Below are 21765 nucleotides of genomic sequence, written 5' to 3' on the forward strand. Positions count from 1 at the left end.
GCTTTCATAAGTGAATGTGAAGAAGAGTAATGGAAAAGCTGTCAAATAACTTCTTATTGAAAATGTCATAGGAAGCGCTATTTGCTAGTAACAATGCAGTGTTGTAGTGTAATTGTGTTACTACTTGAATGTATCAAAATAACTTCTCAGCAGAAGTGTGTTTTAGCTATATCGTTGTATCTAACAAATACCACACACACCAAAAGCAAGTGGAGAGTTTGTAGTCTGAACTGCTGCAGAGCCATTCTGATTGTAACTCGATTGTTAAGCTTAAACGCTCCAGAGAAATGAGCTGCTTGAAAGCTTGGACTTCTGTTGCTTCAGCTCTTCTGGTTTTGTTTTGTTTGGTTGGTTTGTTTTTTTTCTGCATGAGTTCCCTGTGTCATTCTGTGTTCTGCTAATTGGACAGAGTGCAAGGCCTTTAAATGTCAAGTATTTAGCAAGGAATGAGAGCATATTTGAGGAAATTCTGTCAAGAAGTAGAGAAAATAAAGGAAACGGACTTCAGAGGAACTTGGAATGTTCATCTCTTTCCTAAGAAATTTTTGCATTCATAATAAATTCTATGAAACTGTCATGTTGACGTGATGTCCTTACTTTTAAAAAAAGAGTTGTTGGACTGCAATTTTTACCTTAACGTTTGTGCCTTGAGTATTACTAATTCAGAAATGATACAGAGAAGCTTTAACAATGTTTCAAACCACTAAAAAACATGGGGAGAATTGTTTGGAAAGGTGTTGGATTCTTTTAAAAAAAAAAAAGTAGTCCAATTTAAAGGTTTAAGTAGTGAGCAGAAACGCTTTTAATGTTAAAAAAAAAAAAGCAGGGGGGAGAGAGTATGATCTCAAGTTTTGGAGTAGTAAGGATAAGTTTTGGAAGGTGGGAACGTCCTTTTATTTAGGAAAGGACAATTGCCATAATCAGTTTTGCATTCATCTTTAGACTCAGTGTAGTCTGGAAAACAGCGCATAAGAGCCGTGCCTGAAAGGTTTAAATTGCCTTCAATTCTAAAAACTTAAAGCCTGGTAGATAAGTTGTGATGTTGTTAATATGGATTTGATCTTCTCTTCTATTTTCTGTTCAGAAGACAGAAGTTGGATTTCTTTAGATGTATTCTAAATATCTTTTACACCTTAGCATAGCCTTCTTCAGGGAAGTATATTAGTTATAATTTATTTGTAGTTCTGATGTGTTATGAAGCTCTGAACATGGTACGCTAAGCAGCTTAGTCCAGGAATCTGTGTTCGTTTACAGCAAGTGATTGTGTATACTGAGAATCTGTAATAGATTTACTAATGCATAAAATACCAGACTAGAGGATGACTGTTCCTTTCAAAAGGCAAATAATGGCCTTTGTTCATGTTAAGTTATTGTGTGCAACAATGTTTCTTTTTCTGTTAAAGAATTAAGGGATCACAAGTTACTTGCAGTTGGTTGATAGCCGATTCACACCTGTAGTAAAAACATTCTGGAAAAAAAAAATCAGCTTGTCTTAGAACTACTAAGCTGCAAGGATGGAGATGATGTGAAAAATACGAACTATGAGTTCTTAGATACTCTTGTCTTTCAGTAAGTGACTAACTTTAAATGAGGGCAACGTTGGCACTTAGTATAAAATCCTTGAGACTTCCTGAAGGATTTTCAGTTTGATCAGTGGTATCTGTTCTTAATGAATGTACACTGTTCAATATGGAATATTTTTCTGTGCTCTTGTGGACTTTAAATTTCAAGCTGACTGGACTAACCCATCAAACCTTTTAGACGACAGGTTTTTTCACTGCTACACTTGAGCGTTTTAAGCTCTGGCTTGGAGAGAAAGGCATTATTTGATGTATGCTTTTGTTTGTTTTAAAAAATAAAATAAAAAAATCTGTGTTCAAAAGCAGTTTAATACTTACTCATGTAACACTTGTAGTCTGTCTTTGTACATTCCTAAGTAGACTGCTAAGATCCTCTGTATTTGTACAATGAGTTGAGTTAGTAGTTCCTAAAATCTTTCTAGAGTTATTAAAACAAGAGAGAATTATTGTTTTAATACCAAAACAGAGTTTTTGTTTTAACAATTATTAAAAAACCAAACTTGACAAGTCATAGTTTACGGAGATTTCTAGGGGAAGAACTGTACACCAAAGCTTTTGCTAGTTTGGGTCTTGAGGTTGACAGAATGTGTATGACTGCATTCCAAAGCTGCCTGTTCAAGAGAATTCCGAAATACCTATGAGACTGTAGTGAGTAGCTTGTGATCGAGTCATTTATGATGGTGAGCACAGCCATGCTTCTGTTTTGAATCACTTAATTCGTTAATTTCCAAAGCAAGGCAGGTGTTGGACAGTAGTTAAGTTATGCTAGGTCAGTCTTTTCTTACTGCCACTTCCAAATGCTACTTTCTGTTCTCTGTTCTTCAGAGATTTGAAGTTTGGTCACAGGAACAGAAGTCAGTTCAATTCTCTAATATGTTTCACTTTATTTGAAAGGGTGTGTCAGACATGCAGTTAAAAAAACAAGACCAAAATCACACTAACCCCCCCAAAATCATAAATAGGGGCACACATTCTATGCTGGCTTAAACAGTCTTAATAGTAGATGAATACTGGTGGTGCATTTTACATATGTGGAATATATACTATATATATAACTGATTTCAGCTATTAGATTATGACAAATCAAAGGAGATACTGGAACATAGAAAACTTGTAACGCTGTCTGGTTGGGGACTTGCATTATATAAAATTGAAATAAATCTTTTTCTGAATTTTCAAAATGGTTATCTTGGAGGTAAGTGTTAGGTTTTCAGTGAAAAGTACCTTAGGCGTAAAGTAGTAGACTTTGTACAGGACTCATGGATTTGCATGTATGATAATACCAGGAAATTATTCTTTAAGTGTCTGAATTATATTAGCACTGCAGATGTAAAATTTTCTGCAATTGTGTTTTGCACATTGAGGGGAAAAAAGTTTAATTGCAGGGTTAATCTTACATCATAGAGATGAAGGTGAAAAACCTTGTAAATGCCTATAAATCTGTTTCTGAAAATGTTTGGTTTCATTCTTTAGTGGCCTTTGTCAAACAAATCCACAGTGCACGTCTGCTAACTGATATGTAATGAAAAAAGGTCAGGCTTGGTCATTCGCTTTATTCTCAACTTCTCTGTTAGGAAGCTCTTTTTTTTTTTTTTTTTTTTTTTGAGAGGGGATGTATTCTGGATGAAATTAGTCAACCTAATATCAGGAAGAGAAAAAGGAGATGCTCAGTTTCACCAAAATTCCTGATTTGGCACCTTTTAGAAATGGAGCAAAGGTGCTCATGGTTCAGTTCAGCATTCCCTGAGAAGTGGTTATACAGCATAAAGTAAAAGTTTCCAGTACCAAGAAATCTACAGCAATCCTTAGTTGTGGTTGCTTTAATTCCCTTTTAAGAAGATATAAAAATTTTATGCTTGCATTAATATTTAGTAATTGCTTACTTCTGTAGCCTTTCTTCTTATTAATTCTTGCTATTTGTCTGTTTTTAGTGTGTACAGAACCAGATGTGCTCTTGGTATAAAAAGTGGTATATGCTTAAGACGTTTACTATCAGATGGGACTCAGCAAAATTATATTATAGTGGTATACGATCTACTTCTAGGTAGAACTGTACAAAAGGATGCAATGTATATGAGGACTTGTGGCTGATTTTTTTGAATACTTATGAATACGTGTGGAAGATTCAAGCGAACATATTCATCTGTCACTTCTTTTGCTGGCCATGATTCATTCGTAATGCGTGGATGTATGACAATATGCATAAAGTTTCATGGAAGAATGTTTAATCGCTTCTAGTAGTAGTATGCCTAGCTCACTCATTGCAGAGATTGTATGGTGCTGACTTAAAATTGAGGTTTAGAAGCCTAGTGCCTTATTTGTTACAGGGTAGTAAAACTACTCTAATAGTAGTACGGGTTTTGGGGGGCTTTCCTACAAAACCCCCTGATACGGAGTAAGCAAGAACCTTGGAAGCACTTTGTTGAGTTTAGTAGTCCTGAGAGAAGCCTACATGTCACTTGCTTTCTAGATAGGTGATAGAGATCAACAGGGATTTAAATACCAGGAAAGTTGGGATGTAGAGTTTAAAGTAGGTAAGGGATGTGCTTCTCTAGTAACTTCAGAAACTCAAATTGTAGCTGCTTCTGGCTTTAGTTGCAGGCTCCAAATCAGGCATTCAGAATATAATCAATTGATTGTAAGATATTTAAATGATTTGTTTATTTTTGGGTAGTAGCCAAGGTACAGGCTGACTGAAGTGTTTTAGGATGATATTTGAGAGGAGTCATTCTTCTTAATTCTTTTGTTTTGTGTCTCAAAGAATTTTTATCTAGAACAACGTCTACAGGAAATGGCACTCCGTTCCTTAATTTAGTTGATTTTCAGGAAAAAAATTCTGTCTTAAATATGCGACACATGCATACAACTACAATTTGTAGATAACTTAGCGAACCTCTTTCTGCTGTGGTAGTAGTTGAATGGCTAGAGGATGGTGACTGGAAGCTGGTAGTGTTGTGCCTATGTGAATGTATATGCAGCTATTGCACGTTTGCCTTACAGCATCTTTGATGAATAAGAACATGTGAGGATTTACTTCAGTTTAGGCAATTCTCTTCCAAGGTAGAAGAACTTATTATTACTGGACTTGTGTGATACTTCTGCTTTGGAAATGGAATACCATATTATTAATTAATCGTCGTCAGTTCTATATTCTGTTTTGTCCGCTTGAGTGATAATGGGCCATTACCTATGCCTCTTTATTGCATGATGGTCGTAGTGTTTATACACAGGAGATTCAGGCCTTTGGGAATTCAAGGTGTTACTCACAATGAAGTATGGCTGAATTCCTGGCAAGCATTGGCTTTATGTCATGTAACTTCTGAGTCTGTGTTGCAGTGCGATGGGAAGGTAACTGAAACAGTGACTCCTAGCTGTTCTCCTCTTGAAAGAGAACAGGCTACTGTCTCCAGGATATTCCATCCAGTTCACAGGCTGCTTCTGAGTCTCTGTGAGAAAGGATGGCTAGAAGCACGCTGGAAAGTCAGGCTATGGATTTAAATTGGTCTCTTCCATTATGCAAAGACCGTTTACCTAAAATGTAAAGAATGTCTTCCTGGTTACATGTAATTTTTTCATAATGTCTCTGTTAAAAGTGATAGCATCTTGTATTTTAGTGTCTTAAGGAATGGTTGGTATTAATTCAGTAATCTAAGGACTTCTTCTGTTTTTAAATTAGAAATTATGGAAAAATCGGGTGAAGAAGGAATGCCTGATCTTGCTCATGTTATTCGTATTTTAACTGCGGAGAATATCCCTAATTTACCACCAGGAGGTGGTTTAGCTGGCAAGTGAGTACACTACTGGAATTTCTTGAACTGTTTAGTTCGCTGAAACACATACTTTTATTTAAATGTTTTAAAGCTTTCTTACTGTAATAGATAGCTATATTCAAAGAAAAAAGTTGACTTTTCTATTTTGAGCTAGTTTACCTTTCTGCACTACATAAACATTTGTGTCACAGTTGCCATTCCAGAAGGTAAGAGGAAATGGCTTGATCATGTTCTTGTACGTAACATGCTACTCTGCTATTTCTATATGGCCAGTTTAAAAAATAAAAAATACTTATTATTAGCTTTTTACTGCTTTAAATTTGTGAAGAACTATCAATAATGTAGCTGGGATATCAAAATACCAGCTCTATTTTCCTGATGTCACGTTCCCTCCACCGCCTAGTGTCAATTACAAGTTTGGGTCAATGCTTGTGTGCTCAGCAAATGTTATTATAAGAAAATTGTTTTTTCTTTGTTTAGTCTTAAATTGAATGTTATATAAGCAAGAATGTTCAGCTAGGATGTGCGTTTTAAAACTTAATTGGAATAAACATTCAGAAGCGACACTGGTTTTCTGGGGAGGCTCATGGTGATGTTCTAATAACCTATAATTTAAGCATTAGAATGAACAGAATTTAGGACTGCATAAACAATTGTTAAACTAGAATTCCCCAAACAGTGGGACCCATTATTGCTCCCTGGCGTAGGTTATTTTGCTTTTGGAATCTTTGTATTTTTCAAAATATGAAGTCCTGTCCTCTAAGCTTTTGTGTATAAATCTATTTTTCATTGCGTGTACTTATTAATGAGCACTGTTTGCCATAATTATTTTTTTCTAGCCTTGAAAGTACCTGTAAGTTCTGGGCCTTTTTCTCCAGTTGTGTGCATTCCAGGCATTCAGAGAAGTTGTGGTGTGCCTATTCTTCCAACTGTTCCCAACTGCTGAATGAGTTGGTGTGTTCTGTTTTGCTCATTAATAACTGCATCATGTACTGCTTCATTATTCTGTAACCTTTGCATATAAATTCTGTTTTAATTTGTTGTGACCCAGGTTACATTTTTGATGGGCTTAGGTTCAGAATTTGCCTTTTGATGCTTTTCTCTCCATTTTGACTTTTGAAGTCCTGCATTACAGAAAACTGATGTCAGGAGGTGTACCTGCAGCTTCTTTTTAGACAGTATCATACAGTATTTAGTACCTTTTTCTTGGCCTTCAAACTTAGGACAAAGACAGGCAGTGATGTATTTAGTTAACTTTACTTGCAGGATTGAGCTCCTGAATGGAAGTTTTGAAAAAGTATGACTACGCAACCCAAACCCACATACTGTGTAACTTAAAACTGTTGTCCTAACGAGTATATTCTTTGTCCTGGGATCCTTATCCTGTGATGTTACGAGGACATGAAGGATTCACGCATTGTCCTTCTTTTTGAACTCCAAGACCTGGCTTAAACGTGCAGATGTGGCTGACATCCTTGGTTTTAGCACCAGTTACAGCACCAGGTTTTTAGTATGCCTGAGCTGGAGAAATGAAATGCAATGCTACCTTGACTAGGCTATGTTTGCAAACCTTAGGAACCTCTGAAGTAGCTCCACACTTCTACTGGCGTTGTATACTTCCTTCAAGCATCTCACTTGTGTAGAAGCCCATACTGGCTCATTCTTTCAGACATGAGGTCGAAAAGTGTCAGCTCTGCTGTGGTCGCTTGATGGTGATGTTTTGACCTTTAAAATCTTACTCTTCAAAGACTGGCTTCTGACTTGACTCACATCCCCCTCTATCTTCAAATACTGCCGGAAGAATGGTCACTTGTTGCTGAAGACACAGAAGTTTGGAACCACCCTGTCACTTAGGCATTAGTACTTCCATTCAACATCTTGCTCCTGAATTTTCCCTTCAAAGGAAAGTACAAAGAAATACACTGTTTAAAGAAAGAAGAGTGAAATGCAAAGATAAGAAATTTCCCAAAGGCTTGGGTTTAAATCTGATTTAAACCCTCTGCAACGGCTATCTGCTCTTTCTATGGCAGGCTTTCTTGGACTGTCTAGGCGTTTGCTGTTACATTGGTGGGAGGTACCATTGCTCTCTGTAGTACAGACATTTGGTCAGAATTGTGCCATTCCACCATCACTAAATGTGGAACTAAGTGGAAAGAACCCTTTGCTATATCATCTACATAAAGATTTGGTTTCTTTTCTTTAGGAAAATCTGTCAGTGCTGATGGATCCCATGCCAGCTCAGCCATGCAGCCCTTCCAGAATTCTTAAAACGTTGACTTTAACTGGTGTGCCTTAGGAGAAGTTATGTTCTTTGGTGGACTTTTCATATCTGACATAATTTTTGAAAGTGCCACTGTCAGTTTAATTCTGAACTTCTTTCCTGGAGTGCATTCAGACACAGCCCAAAACCTTTGTGTGTGAACAAGCACAAATTGCATATACACCAGTGTCTTGAAGCTTTGAGTTGTCAGGTGTATCTGTTGTGCCTGCGTTCTGCTTGTCTTGGTGTGGTGCGTCTAGGTAAATGCTGATTTCATCATTGACATATATAGCCTCTGAACACATGATAACACTGAAAAGACATCGTGCTGTAGGTTAGCTGTCATCCTGAGATTTGATGCACTGTCATTTGCATTCACTGCTCTGCAAACCATCTCCCAGAGTTCTGAGTATTTTAGTAGGTACTCTTTTAAATGCTGGATCATGACTGGAAAAATACGTTCTGATGCTGGACACTAGATATTGAGATTACCTGATCTATTGCTTTGTCTCAGAAGTCGACATACTTACAACATTCCATTAAAAACCCAAACTCTTCTGTTTTGAATGTGCTTTTACTTCCGTGGTATGAACATAAGAACCTCATCATACTAGATCAGACCAAGGATCGTTCTAGCTCTGTGTCTCATCCACAGGATAACCGAAAGCAGATGCTTAGGGAAGAATATAAAACTAGAAAAATATGTAAAATACTTCCCCTGTCATTATTATTTTGGTTTTCAGCTTCTTACAACTGAGATGCTTCCTGATCCTGCAGTAGTTTATGTAGTTAGTGACTTGGAATTTCTCGTCCATGAAGTTAAAAATGTTCAGAAGGAGTCTTCAAACTTTTAGCATCCTCAGTATTGTGGGGCAGAAATTTCTGTTGCATCAAGAACCATCACTGTGTGTTCTTGATACACTTGCTGCTGTGTTCATTTGATGCACTTGCGGTCTTTGTTTGGAAGAGCCAACATTCAGTGCTTATCCACATTCTGTAAGGCATCATTTCTATAGATCTTGGCCACTTCCATCCAGACTTGAGAGTCTTAGTTCATGTAGCAGTTCTTTTTGTTGAAGCTCTCAGTAACTTTGTTCATATTTATTACACATTTCCCAGTTCTTAGTATGATTTGAAGATGTAGGGGCATAACCTTTTTCCTCTCAGAAGCCTGTTTATACTTTGGGGTTTATTTTTTGAGAAGCTTTTTGTGCTTATTTTGCCTGCCTGTGAAGATGTGGCCTTATATGGCTCTGCCAGAAAAAAGGCTAGCTAGTGGCATTTGAGTTTAATTTCTACAGTGTGACTAGACAACATATCTCAGAGGTTTGTATACTCTGGGCACCACACTTCAAAGGTTCGTAGGCAGGTAGTAACCTGTATATATGTAATAAAAATGGGGGGAAAACCCAACTGTCTTCAATTCCGCATCCAGAAATAAGGCAAGAAAAATAGCAAACTTGAAGAATTTTGTTGTTGTAAGCAAAATATAGATTTAAATTTTACTCTTGGCAAAACCTGACTATGTAGCTGGAACTTCCAAAGATGTAAAGGGGTAGACCGTGGGAAGGGTAAAGTAAGAAAATATTTTGCCTTGTTAGGTCTTTACAAATCCTGATCTACTGCATAATCCCCAAACATCTTGAAAGTAAGTAAAGATACTGAGAGTGGGCTTCATCTTTTTAAAAGGCAGGTTAAAGGCAAACCATCTTAAACACCTTGAAATTATTACTGCCCTCAGACTTTTTAAGTTCTCAATGTTTTAAAATCCTTTGTTGTGCTTAATTTTTTTTAAAACTTCTCTTTTTAGGCGTAATATTATTGAAGCTGTGTATAGTAGGCTGAATCCACACAGAGAGAATGAGGGGGTAAGTTCCTATTTTGATTGCTACACCTCTTTGTTGATGAGAATGTCAAAGTAGTGTCATACATTAAGCAAAAGTATACATCACTGACAATAAAGTATTATAAACATCACATATGTATTGTAGCATACAGTTCATTTTGACCTTGTTTTGGATGGATCTGATATAGAACTTCATCCTTAAAAAGACAGCAAACTGACACCTAATTCTGAAAGACTTTTTGAACATTTAATTGACTGCTGCTTTTTCAGTCAAACCTGTGAGGCAACAACGCAGGGGTTTTATAAATTGCAGTTTATTATGGTCAAAAATTGTGGTCAGCATATTCATTACTGAACTAGCTATTATGTCTACTGTCTGGAAATCTAGTAGAAGGGGCAAACACATTTCCTATTGTCTTCTGTAAGTGTGGAAGACCTTGGTACACCGAATATAAAAGATAACAAGACTAACATTGCCTACCCTTTTAGAGTTCACACTGTCTTTAAATATCCCATGTGCAATGATCTAGAAGCGTAAAGTGATTTTAGTTCAGTTCTGATTTCTAAAATGTCTTACATTCTTCTGCCCAGGTCCTAATAAGTTGAATTTTAACTACTATATTGAAATATATTATACTGTATCTTTATACCTGATTACTAGGTGGCTCTTAGTATAAAGAGTAATAACTGGTGTTAATATCAGTTGCAGTTAAATTTGCTTAAAAAAATCTTTGGAAAACTGAAGAACTGATAAGAGGTCATTACAATGAATGGTGTTGGGGAGATGACAACTTTTATTTTAAATACTTTGAAATGATCAATTGTGCGCCTTGAGATTGTGAATATGCAGTCTCACCACAGCTGTCACTGTTTTTCCCACTGTCATCTTCTCTTGGCTACCTATACGTAGTTTATTCTCTTGGAAAGCTTGTGTAGGTGGAAGGGACCACTATTCTGTTAGAGTAAAAACAGAGAAGATATCTCTAACTTTTTTATTTTTTAGGATTTGTTCCTTTTTGTTGTTGTTCCAAAGTGATAGAGTACACATTTTTCATTTAATTTTCAATAAATTGTGCAACAGTACCCCGAAACAAGCTAGACAAAATTTCCCTCTCTTCAGCTTCTTTAGTCCTTCAGGAAACTCTGCACCTCTCTCAGCCTGCCACTACTTTTATATTTATCCATAATCTTGTTCATGCTTTGGAGGTAAAGTTATCGGCGAAAGTGGTTTATTTGAAGATTACGGCATAGGTTTTATAAGTTGGTTGCTTTTTTTAAGAAAAAAGAAGTTTATCTAATGGTAACTTTCTAGAAATCTCATATGCCATAGTTGCATCTTTCCTAAGTCCGAGTTTACTTTTGAATAGCCACACAAACTTGCTGAACTCCTAACGTACCGTACAGCATCCTTTTGTTTATTGGCTACTTCCAGGAAATTTTTTTTGTACATCATCCATAATAATTTAATAAAATGAGGTAACTAAACTAAATATGCAAGTTACTCATAAAAGAATATAGCTTTAACCCTTATTAACATTAATAGCTTTGACCTTTATTGCTGTTAGAATCCCTGGATAGTTGTTTTGAGTCTCTTAATTTGGCTTCTTTGATATGAAATGTAAGCAGTACATTCTCGCTTCAGTCTACTTTGTAAACTTCGCCTTCTGTTGGTATTTAGTGCAAATCTCGATAATGATTTGGATTATGTGTTTTAAATACACTGGATTAAATTTTAGTTTGATCTTGTAGTAAGATGCCATTTGCCAGTCAGTACCCTTTCTTCGTTGCGTTCTAAGTGATTCTGACCCAGAGCAGTTTGAGAGAAGGATGTACCACTGAGTGAAGGATGCAATTCCTATTTGCACTTTCCCAGCAAGTAGGAATTGTTATCTTACTGTCCTTGAAGTGGATGAATTTAGTGTGCCTCGTCTCTGAGGCAGTGAAAACATGACCTCCTTGCTAGTTTTACTCCGTTCCAGATATATATATGGTGATCTCTTGGTCTTTTGAACTGAATACTCTGGTGCACGGGGTGGGTATAAAGGAAGGAAGCTGTTCAGTTACTCAACATCAGACTCTCTACGATGTCTACGCACTGTGATAAAAAGTTGCGACACATCTCACGTTTAAACAGGAAGCAAAGGTAGGAAGGAAACACAGTACATCCCAATGATGACATTTCAAAGTGAGATGGAAATCTAACTAATAGTGCCCCTTTTCTAAACTAGTATGAAGCAAGAGCAGATCTTCATACTAAAAATTATGAGCTGCAGACACGGAGGCTGACTCTGCAGAGCATGAAGGCGCACTGACTTGCGCTTGAGACTCTTCCCCCGTGTGTGGTTAGCAGTGTACACGTATCTCTTGGGGGGGAGCATAGTGCAGAATTCTGCTGTTACTAACTGCAAAGTACGCCTGTGGCAGTCATCTTCATCTGATGATTTTATGTAAATCTAGAATATTTTTTTTACTTTGATTAATAATTAATTGCTAAAATATTAATGTGCATGAGTAAAAAAAAAAAATTAAATGCCAAAAAACCCCACAAAAACAAACCCCACTAAACCAACCACATTAACTTTCGCAACTGAGAATATGACTTATTTCTCAATACTATACATTTTAGCTTTGAACAATTTAAACTAGTTACTCTGAGTTACTGTGAACTGGATGATAATAGCTTTTCAAATTAAGTTCTTAGAAAGTATATAAATCAAAGCCAAGGTGGTATATTTTTCTAGATTAGCTTTGTTTCTACTCAGCGCTGTGAAGATTTCAGTTAGTGCTGTGCTCAGAATTTTTTGGTTGTCCAAGCTAGTGACTGTAATTTCTTCCAATTCTTCACATGCGTTTTCTGAGAATCTTTAACATCTCCTAAATAAGATGTTGTGTAGAGTGCGAGACTGGAGTGAGAGAATCCTTACTATAGCACTATTCAGAGACCACTAGTATGGCTTCAGGGTATAGCAGTTGTAAGTTGGTTTTTTTCAGGCATCTCAGCAGAGTACAAGTATTTTGTTAATCCAGGGCTGGAGAGAGCCCTGCATTGGGCTCACAAAGAGCAACTTTGCCAGTGTTTCAGCAGAGGGACTTGCAGTATAAATATGGTGGCTTGTTTGTAAAGGCCTTTGTGAAGGACTTTATAAGTGCAAGTGAAATCATAGAACTCTGTTATGTATTGGGGCTTGGTACTTTTGTATCTTTAAAGGGAATTTAAAAGAACTTCTTCATAGCTAAATAATTTTTACCACTGTAATGTTACAATACCACAGAGTTGGTGTTGTAGTTAACATGTTAAAGTATTACTCTTTCTCTAATGTGTCTACTTCCTCAACCGTTGGGGGTTTTTTTTAAATGTGTTCCTAAGAGTAGGAGGCTAGTATCCAGTTAGGCTACTTGGGTGTATATGTATCCTTAAACACAAGGATTAATATTAAAATTATAATGCCTGTATTAATAATTTCAGTGGCATTTGTTTAAAGCTGCGTTTGAGTATCTTGTTTGAAACCAATCATGTTCCTCTCTTGCTTTTGCTGATGCTGTACTCTGGCACTTGTTGAATCAAATCATGTGTCATTAAGAGCTGCTACAGGTAATTTTAAAAATGTAAATGGACAAAATTCTTACGCCCTTAAACGTTATAAATCCTGTCTCAAATACATAGTAGCCCTTTTTATATACATACTTTAATAGACCAGAACTTGGGTAAAAATTGTGAACGCTCATGTTAAATATAGCTAGCAAAAATTTATTCTTTTTTTATGGTCAGTAGCACTAAGTTGAATTAGAACATGAAGGAAGACAAATGCTAACTTGCACAATAATCATAGTTTTCAGGGACCTGTTCTAGCCACACACCGATAAGGCAGAAATTTGTGTTATAGTGTACAGCATATAAAAGAGGCAGTTTTTGTCCTGCTGGTTTGAGGTTTTCTTGTCTGCTAGCACTGAGGGAGACGAGAGAAGCACAAAATAGCCCATCATCAAAGAGGGTGCAAAGCGGGATGCGAGTTTGAATATCAAACACTAACTGCACTGTTACTTTGACTCCTACTAGCATTTGAATTGTTTAGGAGTCTCAGCTGCTATTGTATTGCTTATTGCTTTTACTCTTCAGTGTTGCATCGGAGCAAAAGTATTCACTTCTATCTGACAAAAGAATTTTTAAAGATCTGAGTATTGTGAAATGTGGAGATTCAGGGTGTATATTTGCTAATGTCAGCCTCAGCAAAACTGATGGGTTGGAGGAACTGTGGAATTTAGATGTTCTCTGAACTTTAAAAAAAACTCAGATTCTTTAATTATGTTGCCTGATTTAATATTAATTAGATAAATACATAAATAGTTGGTTTGGTTTTTTTTTTGTCAAAACCTAAGAAATAGGGTACATCTGTAGCCTCACCCTGATGCCCTGAATTTTCACTGCCTTTGTGTTCACGAGGCATTAAAACTACCTCCTTTAACTTGCTTCTACTCACTGGGCTCTTGAAGAGCTATCTGAATATGAAAATGCTACTACACGGGAACTAAAACTAAGACCAGCAAACCACAGTGGAGGTATGTCTATTTATGCAACAAATTAAGCACAGGGAGATGGCATTATATGCAGTAACATTCATTTTTGTGGTAAAATTGTCCTCTCTTTAACTTAGACTGTGTTTATCAGTCTTGGGGCTTCTATTCCAGGAACATTACAGCATCCAAAATCCTACTGAACCCAAGACATTGTCTTAATGCTGCTATTAAGCTTGCAAATGAGTGACTGCAATACTTGTAGTTTGTGAAGCTTTTGGACTAGATGACAATAAAATGAGGTCAGCGTGAGAAAAAGGCAGTCTGGATTTTGCCTCTAATGTATTGCAAAATCTGCCAGCTTCCAGAGATACAGTTCCATTTGTCTAGCTTGATAACTTGATAGATATTAGTGCTTTAAAATGTACTATTCCCTTAAAGCAGCAGTACTGCTTTAGCACTTGAAAGTTAAAATATCTAGCGCCCATCTCAGCAGTTTAATAGATGTGCAAGTCTATGGGAGGGGAGGGGGAGAAGCCAAAAAAACCACAATTTTTTTCAACTGAGGGCTTGTAGCCAAATCGATGGCTTGCAGAGGAGACCTCCGTTCCTTGATCACTGCTTATTACTCAGGTTTTGTGCTGTAGGTGCTAGATTCTACTTTGAATAGATATTCTACCTGTTAATTTTTCTAGCCAATGTGCGCATCTGTCAAAGATAGTGTCTTATGTTTTTCAAACACCAGCAGTCCTGGTGCTGGTAGGTAGCTACTTGTTTCTTTCATGGCAGCCTCATGCATGCAAAAATCAGTCTTTAATGTAGAGAGATTGTTTTCTAAAATGCTTTGAGTACTTATTTTGATGTGATGCTTACCTAAACTGCTAGTGGTAGAGTTATCTATTCTCTTTAGGAAGTTTTTCACAGGATTGTGTTGCTATTGGCTGTGCAGAAATTCACAATTAAAAATATTGACCTGATGGCTAAAGAAGCTTAAACTTTCAAATTTGTCAACTGACCAATTTGTGGGGGGCACCAGCTATATTCATTGAAAAACAATTTGAACCAAGAGGGAGTTAATTGGGAAGAGGTACCATGTTGACAATGTCTAGCTCAAAATAAATTGAAACGATTAAAAATGCTGTTGTAATAGGTATAACTTCTTAAATTGTTATTTGTATAAAATAGACAAACATGGATTATATTGTTCTAAGATGTGTGTTGCTAATAAGGTGTTTTAGATTCAAATAGAGCAAAGCTGATGTTTTCTCAGTCAGAAAAATTGTGGTGTGTGTTTTCTTCTTTTAAATGTCGTTAGAAAATATCCTAGTTTAACGACTCATTTTTTTGGGGTCTTGAATCTTAAAAAAAGGACCCTGGCGATGCTGAGGAAAGTGGAACGCAGGGAAAATTGGTGGAAGCGCTCAGGCAAATGAGAATTAATCATAGGGGGAACTACCGCCACCTTCTGGAAGAGATGCTGACTAGTTACAGGCTAGCTAAGATGCAGGGAGAAGAGTGCACTGCTGAATCAGCGGCAGCATCTGCTTCAGATACTCATGCTGGACCCAGTGACCCCGTACCAGACACCCACACAGAATCTGGGAATCACCTTGCTGAAATACAGAGCTCAAACGAAGATTCAGGGATGAATGAGATGAGCGATAAACAGACATAATGTTTTCCGTAGCGGATTTAACGCTTGGCTTCACTTGGCGTATTTTCCTTTGTTTATATCTCAACATTTGTCACATCTATCCTAGGAGTCTGTTTGTTTTTACTTTAGTTATTTGTACAGATTGTTTATACAAAGCTCTCTTTTCCTTAGGAGTTCAACTACCATATTATATAGTATTTGCATCTTATGTTGTGTAGCAAGCAGTTAACTTCCCGTTTGAGATTTTGATTTTCTTTAAATCGTGTGACACCAGCAATAGGAATCTAACATGCTGATGCAAAAATAAATTTTAAAACTTTTTCTTTTAAATACATTCTTAAATAATAATTTTTATGATATGTTTGCTAATTGTAAAGTAATTCACACCGTAACTGTATCATTTGTGCAAATTACTTGAATTATACAAATTCATCAGTCTTTGTTTTCTTCCCCAGCATACTATACTGTGTGTTTGTATTTCAATTGTGTATAGTTTATATTACAACTAAATTACAAAAGCTACTACGGTTTAGGTTGTCATTATTCGTCATGAAATGTGTTTGATTTTTTTTCCAATTTAGATTGTATCCACTGTTCATCATAAATATCTATTTTCTAGATGACTGTATTATTACTTCCCAGGTTGTAGCATAACATATATCCAGAAATGAAAATGTACTTAGACTTAGTACCTAGTGTCAACTTCTAAGAACTTGTGTTTAAGTGAAAATAAAGAATATGCTGTGGAATAATATCTGTATGCATATTGACTTTTTTAAGCAAGTAATAAACTTCCTTTGAAATGCTGTCATTCTGACATGACTTGAAACTTTTCATAGCTTCTGCTGTTAACTCCTGATGTTCATTAGTTTCTACAAATGTTTGAGTAATTTTGGGGTTGGCACATTCATCGTGATCCTCTATTTGGGCAATATTTCTCAGGTTCAAGTTAAACATCAGCTGTATAAATGAAAACACCAGCTAGTCTACTGAAGTTTACCTTCTACCAAATCTTTTCCGTGCCTTTTGGTGTACAACGTGTACGTACATGTATTTGGGTAGATCAGTGATAATACTGGGAATTTACAGTGGTAGTAACTAATCTGCTAATAAGTTAAATCTGGAATTCTTGTGTCAGTGGTCAGTTCATTATATAACCCTTGCACAACGATATCATTGTTCAAAATAGGTACAAATTTCACTGCCTTAATGAAAAAGAGCCTGCGGGGATTTCTTGCGGACCAGGAATACCTGAAGAGCTGAGTTCCTTAGCATTTTATAGATTTTTTTTTTTTGTAGTCCATAGACGTAGTATCTATTGATAGCTATGATTTAGTACAATTTTAGATAATACTTGTTTTTAAGTCTTTATGCTATAATAGCTTTACTGGGTTCATGTTTTATAAAAGTAAATTCCCTCATGAAGTTGAGGACCAGAATGTTTGTGTGTGGAAGTGGGCAGGTATGGAAAAAAAGGAAAATGTCATCTGTCTTATGCTAGTATTCTGTTTAATTATGCCACCTAAATCCAAAGTGCAACAAAATGTTTTCATTTGTATTGGTGAGTAGTAATATTTCTCCTCTTCTTTTCCTGTAGGGTGCTGGAGATCTAGAAGATCCGTGGTAGCCTTACAAATCTACTAAAATGCTTTTGATTCTGAAAGGGGGAAAAAAAAAACTTTTAAATCTGTTTTCTTCAATACAAGGGAAAAATTCTGGTGGATTTCCAACATTTTGTGAAATGGGCAGAAAGATATTAGAATTTTCCATCATTGTTCATTTTTGTGTTTTCTGATATTGCCACTCTTAGCATTGCCTGTACTACAGTATTTTTACCAGCCTCAGGCATACTGATTACATCTGTAATGAACTTTGGCCCTAAAAAGGAAGGAAGGAACGATTCTCTCAGCAGATCGGTACATGTACCTGAGGTGCATGGGATTGTAGGTGTACTCTGAAGATACACTATGGCTAAATCAGATGTGCAACACACAAGCATGAGAGTAATTGTTTGAGACGTTTCTTATTTCACTTTACCGAGTTGGAAGGCTTTGCAGCTCTGTGGCTTGAAAGTAATTTCAATTGGGCAATACGCTCTCAGATGTGTTGGTTTTTTGGTTGGGTTTCGGGTTTTGTTTTTTTTTTTTAATTTTCCAGTTTTACCTGTATTACCAGACCAGTTAGGTTTCCCTGCGGTGTCCCAAATTGTGATATGTTGCCTACTGCTTGCTTGAAGATAAATGTATTTGGCAATAATATATGAAGATTCTAGGCATCTAAAAACAGTAAGAATTTTACGCATGTGTACAACACACCCTTAAACTCTTGCTAGAGAAAATCTTTTAAAACCAAACTGATGAATTTATAGTTAGTAGTGACTTGCTTTGACATCTCTCACAGCTGCAGGTTTTTTAAAAAATGCTGAAAATTTGCCTTTATTATAATGTAAATTGTGATTATTTTTTTGTTCTATATGTGGTTTTCTATAGGTTTTTGATTTTTTTTCAGCTTGATACAGACAGAAGTCTTGTGTAATATGGGTATAATTTTAATTGTTTGCATTATTTTCAAAGTTCAAATTATCACTTTGAGATTACTATAAATACACTTAAAATTATCTATTTTAAATTAAGAAAATATTAGAGATATTTTCATGGGTTCAATGACCTTTCATTTTATAAGCAATGGGCATGGTACAGAGTGGCTGTCATGTAAGGTACTTGAAGATTCTTAGTTTAATTCTATTTTTGCAATAACCTTGACTTTTTTTCTGACTTCTTTGAGTTGTGCATGTAATGAGTCCAGTAAATGCTGAAAATGGGGAAGAGTAAAGTATTTATCTAAAATAAAAGCTATTGGGGAGGGGAAACAATGAATGTATCCATCTGTACATGATTTACATGCTGTGGATGCCTTGTAAACATTTTCCTATTTGTTTAAACTGTGTTTCAGCGAGGATGTAATTGCCCTTGTGTGTAGTTTTAAGCTAATGACAGTCATCAACTGGTTTTGTGTGAAATGGAATTCATGGTATTTTTCTGTAACTTTATCCCCATGGTGAGTCTGTAAAAACCACATGCTCTTTCATACTGGTGCCGAAGGCCAGCTTTCCCAATCATTTTGATTCACTGTGTATCTGATTATTATTTTTTTTTTTTGGTCTAGAGAGGATTATTGCCACAGTATATTTTATTTATTCATTAGATTTTAGCCTTGTAAGTTAAAGTGTTCTAAATGATGATGTTAACAGGTATTTGTCCCTTTACTGGTTTTTTTGGGGTTGTTAAAAGATAGGGAATGAAGAATGCAAAATGGTTTATTGTTCAGACTGTCCGCTCTGGTCCAACCCTGTACTGATAGTACCTTCCCAGTATGATATTGTGATGTTTCATACAATACAGTGAACATAACCAACTTGTTATCTTCAATAAAGGATTGCTAAAACAGTGTGATATGCTTTATATTTTCTTGAGAAGGATTTATCAAGAAGATGTGAGTGTTCTGTATAAAAAGATAATCAAATAGGATTTATGAGGTGTCTCTTCGTGATGGATTTCTGTTTGTTCTATAGCGGATGCGGCTTTTTGTCACAATAAGCCAGAAGTCTCCAAGTGGGTTTCTCTGTGGGAGACAGAAGAGTACAAACAACACTTAGAGCTCCTAGGGCAAATCCATCCCAAGTTCAGCTGGAATGAGTCTTATTCCAGCTATGGGAGAGTGTTCATTTAAAGTCTAAAAATCCAGATTAAACTTGACTTTAGTCAACTCATTTCTTGAAGTTTTTTTAAAGATCTGAGGTTAGACCTATAAAGTTTTGTACGGTGTTTTGGATAGAAATTTCTCGAACACTAACGCTCTATGTCAAAACTTTTACTGATTTTTATTTTTTTTAACTTCATTAATGAAGTTGTTTAGCTGGGTGGGAAAGGAGAACAAAATCCTCTATTATTGGTACTGTGTGGTAATAACCTGTCTGAATACTTAGTCTTACTGTGGAATGGGTGTATTTATGAACAACCTGTAGATTTTTTGAATCTATAAGTTCTTTGAACTTTATTTTGTTGGATTTGCTTGTACAGCACAGCCCCTGCATGTGTTCCTCATGAACTTCAAATTAATACCTTCTTCTCTTCTACTGGTAAGAGTTCTTGTACTCCATATGCTCCAGTCCTATGAATGCTTATATGTGTAGGTTTCTTACATCATGTGGATAGTCAAAGGGTTTATGCTTTTATTGTACAGAAGTGAAGCATGCACATAGGTTTTTCAGAGAAGGACCATAGCTTGCACAGCTATAACAAAACGTAAATCAAGACCTCTTTTTTTTTTTTTCCTTCTAAATTAGCACTGCTTTCTATTCATGCATCCACTGGGTTCCAAATTCTAATCATGTTCTTAGTTTAATCAAAATACTGTTCAGATTTCAGCAGCCTGGGGAAAAAAAAAAACAAAGCCTATGCTTTTTGACTTTGTATTCTTAGTATGAGAAGTCTGAATGTTTGATCAAATTTGTTCATGTATTTTCTCTAACTTGTCAATTTTAACGTTTGTCTTAAAATTATGTTCTCTTAATTATATTGCCACCTGGGAACATAAAGACACTTCTATAGAATGCTGAGAGTGGGGAGCGTCTCTTCCACCTCAGGTCTTTCTGGCATGTCAAATTCAGCTTGATTCTTTTCTTCTGTTCATTTTTATGACTTCTCTTATAACAGAGACAATGTAGTCCGTGTCAGTTCTCAAATCTGCTCTCTGATAATGAGCAAAATAATGCGGGTCCCCTAAAACAAATCTCTAACATGTTAAATGGAATAGGGAATAAAGAAATGGATGCAAATGTAAGTGGCGTCATCCTGACCTTCTCAAAAGGCTCATATGAGCGGTTAACTACAACAGACGTCTCCTCTTAATAGACTGGATCTTCATGTGCTTATTTGAGCCTGCATGCAAACCTTTGTGGTACTTGGCCAAAATACCCATACTTCTCATGGCCCTTATGTGAATCTGATGCTGATGTTGCCATTTAGGTGAAGGAACAAAAGAAAAAAACCCCCAAAAATGGAAATTCAAAATAGGTAAGATGTCAGTTCTTCTAACACATCATAGGCTAGCTATTAGTGGCTAGGTAGCTTCTTGGTATCGTGTATGAAATGGAGTTAAGGCAGCCACTTCATCCGTGAGCTTTCTTATACTGTCAGCCATAATCACTGGCTTAAATCTTAAACACAAAGTAAAGTTAGCCCCAGAAAACCAGGCGTTTTTCTTTGGCACTTTAAAGGTTCATAGTGGATATTGAAACCAATAGGAACTTGAGATTAGTTGTGTCATGGAACCAAGCTTTAGTGGGCAATTCTAACTTCTGGAGGATTAAGCAAAAAACAACACTGCCTTAACATTAGGTATCAGGTCTATTCTGGCAAAAAAAGCCACAGTGCCAAGCAGTTTTTCATCTATCAATTAAGTTGGGTTTTGTTGGGCTAAACCCCAAATTGTAGATTTAAGGATTGTCTACTGAAGGCATGTTGCTTTTAGCTCTTTACAACTGTTTTGTAGCTCTCAAATAAAAATTAAGTCAGAGGGAGGTAGCTCCACTGGTGCAGGTGAGCAGCTGCATGGGATGCTCCCAGAGATGAAGGCAATTTGACAAAACCGCACGAAAGTACCCAAGTCACTGAACTTCTGCAGTGTACTCCAGGTAAGTATGCAGTCTATGCAGATGAAACTCCACCTGGGGTCTCATGCATCTTTGTAGCCCCTTTCTCTGTGTGCCAATCTGATCTTTTCCTGCTCTTGTTTATTTAGACTGTTGCTGTATCAACCCGATTTCGCTATGCTTTGCTTGCACCGTCTTTATATTCCTATCTAGCTGCTTCTCTGTTGATCAAGAGACAAGTAGCTTTTGCATTTTAGCATGACTGCACCTCCTTTTTGTGTTTAGCTCAGTGCTTGAGGTCGTAGCTCGTTTCCATCGTTCGCTTTGTCACATGCTCAACCAGTGCTTTGCTTTTTTTACATCTGAAAGGTCATGTTCCCCCAAATCCCTTGTTTTTCCTTCTCCAAAAACCTTTTCTAAAGCTCTCCTTTGTTGTGATGCCTGGATTTAAAGACTGATTTGAATTATTGAGAACTTCCTTCTTCCTTGA

At 36.4% G+C, this 21765-nt stretch overlaps 1 protein-coding gene across 20 annotated transcripts in view; it reads left to right on the forward strand.

Annotated features, from left to right (window-relative positions):
- PPM1B (protein phosphatase, Mg2+/Mn2+ dependent 1B) overlaps positions 1–19071 on the forward strand; it is a 63056-nt gene extending 43985 nt beyond the window's left edge. For 14 of the 20 annotated variants that reach the window (XM_074579616.1, XM_074579611.1, XM_074579618.1 and 11 more), the window contains 3 exons: positions 5257–5368; positions 9421–9478; positions 15338–16374. In XM_074579616.1, the coding sequence (XP_074435717.1) occupies positions 5257–5368; positions 9421–9478; positions 15338–15643 (476 nt within the window). In that variant the 3' untranslated portion in view covers positions 15644–16374. Of the gene's footprint in view, positions 1–5256; positions 5369–9420; positions 9479–15337; positions 16375–17219 lie in introns of those variants that run through there. The other 6 variants (XM_074579624.1, XM_074579628.1, XM_074579627.1 and 3 more) reach the window with 1 other exon arrangement.
- Positions 19072–21765: the final 2694 nt, after the last annotated feature.

This window comes from Larus michahellis, chromosome 3 (assembly GCF_964199755.1).
Source record: "Larus michahellis chromosome 3, bLarMic1.1, whole genome shotgun sequence".
Classification (NCBI taxonomy): domain Eukaryota; kingdom Metazoa; phylum Chordata; class Aves; order Charadriiformes; family Laridae; genus Larus; species Larus michahellis.